Source organism: Trematomus bernacchii, unplaced genomic scaffold, assembly GCF_902827165.1.
Source record: "Trematomus bernacchii unplaced genomic scaffold, fTreBer1.1, whole genome shotgun sequence".
Taxonomy (NCBI): domain Eukaryota; kingdom Metazoa; phylum Chordata; class Actinopteri; order Perciformes; family Nototheniidae; genus Trematomus; species Trematomus bernacchii.
This window is the reverse complement of record NW_022987910.1, coordinates 7,234,542-7,245,431: the sequence shown is the minus strand read 5'-3', so window position 1 is coordinate 7,245,431 and position 10,890 is coordinate 7,234,542. Positions and strand designations below refer to the sequence as shown.

Below are 10,890 nucleotides of genomic sequence, written 5' to 3'. Positions count from 1 at the left end.
GGAGATAGACTCTGACGTCACCAGAGGTGTGGACTCGAGTCACATGACTTGGACTCGAGTCAGACTCGAGTCACCAATTTGATGACAACATTTTGGACAAAATCACAAAACACTTGCGACTCGACTTGGACATGAACACCAATGACTCGGGACTTGACTTGGACTTGAGCCTTCTGACTTGAGGTGACTTGATAATTTAATTCAGGGGTCTCCAACACGGCGATCGCGAGATGCCGCTAGAAGAGCAGACTCCCGTCGGAGAGAGCAGAATCTTCAGCCGCTGCAACTCTTGCTGTGAATCCAAGCAGGCAGGGGCGGGACTTTATTTTGCTGAGCCACCATGCGGCCAATCATATGCGAGGACACACTAGGATCATACCATTATGTGAAAGAAGGGTGGGGGGCAGACGCTCCAAAGACAGCAGGTGTAGTGGTACAGGCCAGCTACAGAGCGACAGGGAGACGGAGAGCCGGATTTAAATGCAAGCGTGTCGGAAAAAGTCAAGAAATTTGCGAAAACCGAAAAAAGAAGCAGCATCTGGCTGCATTTCAATGATATTGGAGAAAGCAAAGCTGAGTGCAGGATTTGGTAACAACTCAGGATTTATTGTCAGAGGTGGGAGAAGTTCAGATCTTGTACTTGAGTAAAAGTACCAGAGTATAGGAATACTCGGTTACAATAAAAAGTCCTGCATTCAAAATGTTACAAGTAAAAGTACAACAGTATTAGCATCAAAATATAGTTAAAGTACCACCTGCACAGGGATCTAGATTCAGGTGTTCTTTTCCCCATAGAGACGCCTCGCTGCACATTATCCCTTGCATAAAGATATATTGTGGGTCCCTTATAACATGTTGTACACAGTGGAAATAAACATTCTGGTCTTAACATCAGGGATCTTATACATTAAACTCCTTCTGAATCAAACCGTCACGGTAGCCTTACCTTACTCATCCCTCTTACAATAGAAGAAAAACACGTTACTTTACCAGCAGAGAGAAAATGCATTATTAAATGATTAATGTGACTAATAAAGAGCAGTTTGATTATTAAGTATTATTCTGTTGATCGATGTCATTACATTTGTTGAAAAGCACATACGGACTTGTTTAAGACTCGTTTTGTCAAAGTTTAGGACTTGGACTTGACTTGAACTTGCCCATCCTGACTTGAGACTTGTCTCAGACTTGAGCGCAAAGACTTGAGACTTGACTCGGACTTGCAAAACAATGACTTGGTCCCACCTCTGGACGTCACTGTCCAGACGTTAGTGGCCAGTCCGCCTCCTAAGGGCATCTCGGCAACTCTGCAGGATCCTATGGGTGATGTCACGGACACTACGTCCATTTATATATCCAGTCTATGGTTAGGAGCAGTGGGCTGCCATTATGTACGGCGCCCGGAAAGGTGCCTTGCTCAGGGACACCTCGGTAGTGGTCGGTCTTTCGGGGACTTGAACTGGTGACCGTCAAGTTGCCAAGCCAAGTCCCTATGGACTTCGCCACCACCGCCCTGGCTTGGGAGAGCCTTGAAATCCCCCAGGAAGAGCTGGTAAATGTGGCTAGACCCAACCCAGCGGTTAAGAATGTATGGATCATTGGACATGCTGTGCAGTTATTGTTACACTTCCTTGTCATTCAGAAGATTCTGACTGGCTCAGCATCTTTAATAACCTGGTAAAAAAGCAGAGTCTATTTATATTTCTTATCTCCATAAAATCTCTTCATGAAACTTAACCAACTAAAAATATATTTAACAATTTAGGTGTTCAACTAATTGTAGAAATTTGGCAAGTATTACAAAAAGAGCTGTGGCATTATTTATTTTTTCAGGTCAATCTTGAGTCATTATTTAAGATCCAATGTGTTAATTGTAAAAAAACAAGTCACTGAACTGGGACTTAATGAGTATTTGAATCAAGTTATTGTTGTGTAAAGTGTATATATTGCATGTGTATGCGTCTCAATGAGATCGAAGACACAGAAAAGTTAGGCTTCGGTTTTTACAAATATATGCTCATCCTTTAATATTTCAAAATATTATGGTGTGTTAATGTGTGTGAATGTTAGTTTCCCTGAGCTGGGCACTTTGTATTAATTTGTATGAGTAGGTGTGAATTTGGTTAATCCTGGCTTGTATGTAAAAGCGCTTTGAAGGGTCTCAAAGGCTGGAAAAGCACTGTATTATTTAAAGCAGGCCAAAGACAGTGAATTAGGAGGTACAGTATAATGCAATCTAAATAACATTTTTTTATTATTGTTGAAGTCATTAACATGCAAATAGGCAAATTGCAAATTCACTCCAATTTACAAAGTTTCCTTTTCAAAATATCATATTATTAAGTAATTTTAATAACTTAAATTAGTCTTTATCTAATTACTGGAAAAAAAAACATAGAAACAGTATTATTAATTTCTCCAACAAATTATATTCTTTTTAACATTTGTGACCAACACAACTTTTCTCAAATCCCTTGAAACAATAAAGACAGAAAGCCCTCACAAAACCAAACTGGGAACTAGTGTTGTAGAACGGCTGCCTTTAAAAAAACAAGTGTAATCTTAACACACTAGAAGGTAGCTCAGGAGTGATTAATGTATTTCCTTTTGCTTTTCCTATCTCAATTTTGCATACTTCATATGTTTTCAAAGTCAAGTGGGCTAACATTATTTATTGCATAGATATAACATGGATATATGAACATTTTAAAGTAATTTAAAATGTTAACAAAAGACGTAATGTAAAACATGTTATAATTTATTAACCCCACAGTGTGCTTACTGTAAAGTTTTAAATCTCTATGCCATGATAAGTCATTACTATACATGAACACACAGGAGACATATCCATTTAAAAGCAATCTTTATAAATGAAAACAAAGAGCCCAGGAATTGTCTAAAATGTATAGCCGAGCTTAATAAAATGTACATATATAACATTCAACTGCCATTGATTTGACTGATTTGATTTGATTGACTGCCAGTGTCTGGCATCTTGTGTAAGAAAGATATTTAAAAAATTGTATTTACCAAGAGCAGCTGTTCCTCAGCTGTTGATGGACATTAACTTCCTATATAAATATTATTTTTTCAAATGAACCCGGTGATCTTAATAAACAGTTCATATTTAGTTGCTACCCTTGAATTCTGTACACAGGTTACCAGTTGCACATGTACGAGAACACTCAGGAATGTTAATCTTGTCAGGATGGATTTGAGCAAACTGGGAAGAGAGAGGAACACCAAGTACAAAGCCGTCAGTAGCTCTATCTGCCCCAACACAGCCCATGAACCCACACTTCCCTCAACAAGCATGTCCTCAGACCAGTGTTTTATGTTCATATTTGGGAAAGGAGAGCTCAAAGTCAACCAGATAATAAACACAGTAACAGGCAGAACCCTAAATTGTTGCTGTGTGGGACAAAACAATTTTATGACAGTATGAGCTGCCCTGCAGGCAATTAACACATGTACAGTTCTTTCCAGAGCACAAAAGAGGCACACCATGAGAGAGATCCGGACAGCTAACCTGTCAGAAGGCTGACTGGTGTTACCTGATACTGGTACAAAACAGTGAAATGTCACAGTAAAAAGCATCATCATGGTTGAGTTACTGCCATGAGCAGGACTGACTCTGTTTGGTATTATTTGTATTCTCGCCAGGTAGATTCCAAGTAGCACCACAGCAGCCAGAGCATATCTTGCAACCCATCTGTTGGTGTCTGAAGGCCACACATTCGCCATCCTGCCTGAGTAAACAGTACATTTCATGTAGTTATTCATTTTTAAGGAAATAAAAGCAGGAAACAAATTACATTTTTGTTTTTTACTATTACCTGCTTGTGGCAGAAGTGCTTGGTATTGTGCAGAAAGCATCTGTTGACAAGATGACAGTAAGTTACTGCACACATTACAAATACAGTTGGGCAGTATTACAATGCATACTATACTGTGAGGAGATTCATTTGGTATTAGTGTCGTCGTTATTTTGGATATATAAAATTGAGTATATCAATCATATACATTTCAAATAATTGATGTGTATATTTATTTCTGGACAATCTCTCTATAGAATTAGCAAAATATTTTCATCACATTATATTCTATATCACAATACATACATACTACACTAGAATATGAGTATCAAGAATGCCCACACTTAAAATACTATTCTTCTATACATGTCAGTCTTATTTGATATTCCTCTCCAAACTTCATCTCTGACAGAAAGGTTAAATCTGCACCTGCACAAAGTAGATCCTGACATACGGCCTCCTCAACTTTTCTGAGGACATCAGGCTCACTTGGCTTTCACACAGAATGAAGATAGGAAATTCTTGATATGCAGGTCCGATTTCTCTGTTCAAAAAAACTTGCCGGATTTTGACATCAATGTTGCATGCCTTACAGATGCAAATATAATCCAATGTGTGTTCCGCTTTAACAAAGGTAATGATGTGGTAGCAGTGAGCCACATAACTCAGGAGAACAGATGAGGGACACAAACTGCTGTTATTTGAATGTGTGCTCTGATTACCAGTCTTTATCTGTATAAAGAAAATTTGCAAAAAAAAACAACAACACGATAATGAAAACAGTTATTGATAAATTGGTGTAGTAGAAATACACTCTCTGTAACTCTGGTGCTCACCTTCTCTTTAAGTAGCAGGCAATTGCTCTTAGACAGGGAATACACCAACAACTGTTGCAATTTACATTTGCAGACATGCCTGTTTTGCTTCACAGGTTCCTTTACTTTTTGCAACAGGTTTACACAGCCATTTAAGACAATGCTGTTCAAAGCACCAGGAATAAGGGCACTCTTTTTGAACCTGTCCTCTGTTAAAATCCTCTCAGAGGCAACACTCTTTTCAGTAGATCTAAAAAATAAAGAAAACATCAGTATGTGATACAACTATGTAGCAAATGTTACCCTTATCTACAGTCAAACATTGCATTAATCACTGAACTGTTCAACATGTGTAGCCAAGCATAAGCTCAACCGCCATTTGAACAAACAAAAGCAATTTAAAACAACATATTTAACATTGTATTATTTCATTAGAGTGACTTCAAATTGTAATTGATTCGTCAAAACTCCTCTAGAGATTGTCTCATTATCTATTGAGGGTTCTCTCAATATGGTGTTTAGGCCCCTGTAATTGTAATAAATGGAAACCACACTGGGGTATACACATCATTGACAAAACAAAAAGCTAGTTAATGAGCAAGATACAAGTGAAGGGAATAACAGAAAACACTGCAATTTGGCAAAAATGTACTCACCTCTCCCAAGTAAGTATCAGTTTTGTTTTATCATGAACGACAGCCGTTTTGTATGATGCATTCGAGCTGCAGCCCTTTTTCTCTTCATCACGACCATACTGACTGCGCTCGGCAAACGGATGTAGTCTGAGCCATGTGCCAGATGACACTATCCAAGTGAACAGTGTTAAGTAGACAAATGTGACTGTTGTCATCTCAGAGCCTCGCCTTTGGCACAGCAAAGATTGTTGCTTCATGTGTTTTATAGCTTCTTGTCTGCTTCTCAGGTGTAGGTGGCAACTTAGTGGTCAATTATCAGCGGTACAAGCAAATCCTACGACATAAAGGATGTCAGGCATGAAGATTACATCTGACAGGACTACACAAGGGGCCTTTGTCCTCTAATAACAATCAATCAGAGTGTTTACTGAGACAGACTTAAACCTCTGACACAGTGTTCCTTAACTGCCTTTATGACGCTTTATCAAGCTTAACTTTGAAGTTAGAATGAAGGTACTGATATAATTCTAAACAAAGAAATAATTAATCCATTGATATGACATGTAATGATCAATATTATTATTATTATTATTATTATTACTTGTTACTTGTTAGACGCTTTTATCTAAAGCGACTTACATACTCAATACTGTGGACAATCCCCACAGGAGCAATTTGGGGTGAAGTGTCTTGCCCAGGGACACAACGACATGACTGCAGTGGGGTTTGAACCAGTGACCCCCTGATCCAAACACCAACGCACAACCCACTGCGCCACACGCCTCCGTTTAAACAAATACATTTCCAAAGTAAAGCAACATTTTGGTGCAGAGTGTCTGAATTGGCAATATATTCACAGGGGACCCGCAACCTTTAACCTCAAGCTATCCTAATTAAAATGGGTTCTATGGATACAAACAACTTTCCCCTTAGCAGCCATGGCAACGTTATGCTAATCGAATGCAGTTTTGGACAAAGGCCTGCAGTGATTGGTGTAGATTCATGTGTTATTTTGCTCAATTAGCTTAATTCTCCTATGTTAATTGTCCATAAAGGGGGTTTTTGAGCAGTTTCCTCAACAGAAGCGCTAAAAAACTATTTAGCGAAATGTATTTTATTCTTGAAGAAACCGACAAATGTCTTAGTATTGCAGTTTTTTTTTAACATTTTTATTAATTCTGGTCAAAAATGTTTAAATTTGCCACCAAAACAGTGTAACAAATGGTATGGATCCAAATGTTCCAAGGACTTATACAGAAATGCTTGGAAATTCGAATAGGCGCCTAACAGAAATACAATGTTTATTATAGATTTATCCCCAAAAAATCTTGACAGCACTAAATAGCTAATGCATGTGATGGTTAAATGACTGCAAACACTGAGTAAATTCAAATAAATCATGTATTTACTTATCATATGAGCCATGTAGGATGTTTCATAGTGGTTACACTTAGGAAAGATTTGTATTCTTGTCTGTCACAACCACATGCACAAGGCTCTGCACTCGTGTCTGAATCATGTTTTATTTACTTGATTTTGTGAAGTAAAATACATAAAAATTGTAATTGTCTATTAAGGTATGTTCATATCCCTTAATCACACTTCAACAATGAATCACTAAACTTTCTGGGCTATGGATGGCAGCAGAAATTTGACGATTTAAGGTATTTAAAAGATACAGATTTCATGGCTGTTTGGAGTAAAATTCAACAATTTTTCAAATAATGTATTTGTATTTGCTTAACAAACATGTTCTAATACAAATAAACATGTACACGTGCAATGGTGTTATTAAGTTGGGAGACTCAAAAAAGAAAGTGATTGGTTGGGAAATAAATATTTAATTGAGTCATTAATTAACAATCCAAAACATGGTTTAAATGGAAGTCGTCACAACATTGTACAATTAATGGTGGATATCTTTTGTTTTCCCAATTACATGCTTTTTGGTATTTTGTTCTGGCCTGAGTAAAATAACAACACATTTAGGGATAAAAATACAGAATAGTAGCCCATAACTGGAGGCCAGAATAGCAAATATCTCCACAGCCACAGTGAACTTCCCAGGAGAGCTGGCATATGCTGGGATAAAGGTGATCCAGACGGCACAGAATATCAACATGCTGAATGTGATAAATTTAGCTTCATTAAAATTATCAGGCAGCTTTCTAGCCAAAAAAGCAAGAACAAAACACAACACAGCTAAGAGCCCTATGTATCCTAACACAGCCCAGAACCCTACAGGTGACCCCAGGGCACACTCAAGAATAATCTTATCCTTATATTGGTTCATATTCTTAAAGGGGACTGGAGGGCTTATTGTCAGCCAAAGTATGCAAATGATAATCTGTATTAGAGTGAAACCAGAACACTGAGTCTCTGCTGGGCAGGCCCAAACCACTTCATCATATTACTGCCTGGAAGTGTAGCCCTGAATGCCATTAGCACCACTATAGTTTTCCCCAGAACACAAGAGATACAGAGGACAAAGGTGATGCCGAATGCTGTGTGTCGCAGCATGCAGGACCACTGAGAGGGCCGGCCGATGAAGGTCAGAGAACACAGGAAACACAGAGTCAAGGAGAAGAGCAGCAGGAAGCTCAGCTCAGAGTTGTTAGCCCTTACAATGGGAGTTTCCCGGAAGTGAAAAAAAACTGATGCTATAAGAGTTGTCAAAATCGCCCCCATCAAACAAAATAATGTTAAAATGATCCCCATGATCTCTTCAAAAGACAGAAATTCTATTTCCTTCAGGATGCATGTGTCCCCTCTGGTATTTGGCCAATAATCAATGGGACATTTGAAGCACTCCATAGAGTCTGTTTTTGAAAGAGACAAACAATTAGGTCATAATCTGATCATGGAAAGGGAAAAGCACAAATCCTGATACAGTATTTTTGTAGATCAAACCTGTGATGTTGCTGATTTCTCCATCTGCACACGGTATACAGTCATAACAGCAAACAGGTTTTCCTTTCTGAAAGACTTTGCGTTTCCCCGGGTTACAGCTCTCACTGCACACTGACACAGGCACCTGGCACATGAATATGTGGAGGAATTGTATGTGACCTACAGTGACACTTTTTAATTTTATTGTTGTTTACATGTAATTTGAATTTGGAAACATTATAATATGTATCAATCTAGTTATGCTTAGCTTCATTTATGTGGAACATTAAATATTATGCAGTATTGCATTATGACTAACAATCCAGAAATATGAGTATAAAATAATATGAATTTGTACCGTGTGACTTCCTCCTTCCCACACTATCTTCATGACATTCATTATAAATTGACGATCATGGGGCAGAGAGGCATCAAAAACCCCAACTGTGTCAAAATGTATGGTCCCTGAGGTCACATGTTGTAAATTAATGAGCTCATATTTTGCAGGCGAATCTCCATTCTGGTCAAAGGTCACTCTTTCCCCCTGACTTGTTGTAAAGTTTACATTCTGTAAGTAATGTAGCACCTGCAAGGAAAACGGGGGGCTTTGGGTTATTTCAAATTCCATCTTAGTTTTTTGGGATACAAATAAATAATTTCAAAAGAGCAATTCAAGTTTTCTTTCCTCACTTGCCATGGTTGAATGTGTTTAGTATCAGCACAGCTCCCGTTGTAGAAGGGGCCCCTCCCCTCTTCACATGTGACAAGGTTGTGTATAGCATGAGCCACTGCGTAAACTGACTTGTATACATTATAAGTGAATCTAAGCTCTGAAACATCTGTAAAATATGATTCAACATTCTGCAAGCTCTCAAAGCCACTGCATGGATTTTTTTGTGTGTTTGAAGAGTCATTCAGGGCACAGTTGAACACATCTTCCCAGAGATCTCTTACAAAATGACTGTCAGGAAACTGTGAGGGATGGATCTGCCTCAGGTGTTCCTCCAGCCCGGGGATTTGAGCTTTGCTCACAACAAAGCCCAGTGAGCCCACAAGGATGCTGCGACCCTCGCTGTCAGTCAGAGAGTGATCTGTGATCCAGGCGTCACTGCCAACCAGCTGCAGTCCTTTAATGTTCTGTCTGTACAACTCAGTCGCCAGCACGTTAACTTCTCTGTGGGACATAAATGCCACAATAACCTTAGAGGTGGAGTGCTTCACAGTTTCAACTACTTTGTTTAAGTCATGAAGAGGACCTGTTTGATCAAATGCCTCGTAATACTCAATGCACACCCCCTCTTCTTGTGCAGCTTGTATAAAAGAGGCCATACCGTTGACACCATAGTCATTTTTGTTACTAATTGCCCCCACCCAGGTCCAGCCGAAGTGCTTGACCAGCTTTGCCAGGGCTCTGCTCTGGTGGAGGTCACTGGGAATAGTACGGAAAAAGGATGGAAACTCCTCTCTGTTGCTGAGACATGCACAGGTTGCAAAATGACTGATCTGTGCGAAGGAAAGTTAGACGGAACAGAATAATGTTGATTACAAATTCATCATATGAATATTAAGGATCTATATTATAAGACAAGTTAATCGAGAAGCCCTCTAAAATACAGAATTAAATATATTTCCAAAACAACCTCTTAGTCGAATCACATTGATTCAGAAACATCCTCTTATTCTGTGTGTTTTAGAATTATTTATATGCAGACAATAAAAGTAAAATATTTACCACTGGTATCTGGAACCTTCCCATAATTCGAGCAAATCCCACTGTAGGTGCAGAGGCAGAGTGGCCTAGTATAGCCAGAGCAGTGTCAGCCTTTGTACAGTTCCTCTCATCTATGATCTCCCTCTGCCCGTTGGCTAAATCTAGCGCAGACTTAATCATATTTGTCATTCCACAGGAATTGTATATCTTGTAGCCCAGGTTGGGAAGAAAAGCAGGATTTTGGTTTATTTCCTCAATTGCAAAGATCATAGTCTGGGCAAATTTGAATTCTCTTACATTGATGCTAGAAAAACAAGACATTTATTTAAATTATTTTATTTGGACAAAAATGTATTGAACAAGAAAGCGCGTAAAATAAAAAAGACATACTCACTTCAGGCATTTTGGAGGATCAGGTAAGGTTTGAAAGCTGGGTATGCTGCCTCTGTATCCAGTTTGAAAGGTGAAGATGCCACCTAAGACAAAGTCTCCAGCCTTGGACAGCTCAGGGGGTTGTGCCCTCCCCTGCAGCCGGCACACAGGCATCACCCTCCTGGTAAGAAGAACCAGGAATAACAGGTTCAGTAGAGGCATTGCTTCGCTCTGCAGACTGGCCTCAATGCCTTTATGAGACTTTTTATATTCAAACCTAAACCTTTTCAATGTGTCAATGCTCTTATTCTAGACAGCTTTAGGGTATGAAGCACATGACACAGAGTAGAGGGCCCCAGGGATTGAAGTCAAGGTTTTGGCGTGTAAAGCAAATCAAAGATAATACAACATGCAAAATTAAGTATCCATATCTTCTATCCAAGTTTTTCTTTCTATATCACAAGTCATAGTTCCTGACACATTTATTTGTTTGTCTGTTTCTTACCCCTTTATCCTTATTTTGGCAGAAAGGCAAGTCATGACTCAAAATAAAACTGTAACATGTACAGGCATAACATCTTCACAATTTTCACATGTAATGCGAACGATAAAGAAATACTGCATCTGATTCCCATGATGAAAGAAATAAACAT

At 38.8% G+C, this 10,890-nt stretch overlaps 1 protein-coding gene across 1 annotated transcript; it reads right to left on the bottom strand.

The window, feature by feature from the left end:
• Nucleotides 1-7,171: 7,171 nt before the first annotated feature.
• Nucleotides 7,172-10,396, bottom strand: LOC117470226 (extracellular calcium-sensing receptor-like). Its single transcript, XM_034114922.1, is given in 7 exon segments — nt 7,172-7,629; nt 7,632-8,084; nt 8,176-8,299; nt 8,513-8,740; nt 8,845-9,657; nt 9,887-10,169; nt 10,260-10,396. Coding segments are annotated over 6 exon segments (2,325 nt in total). The 5' UTR covers nt 10,136-10,169; nt 10,260-10,396.
• Between the last annotated feature and the right edge of the window lie 494 nt (nt 10,397-10,890).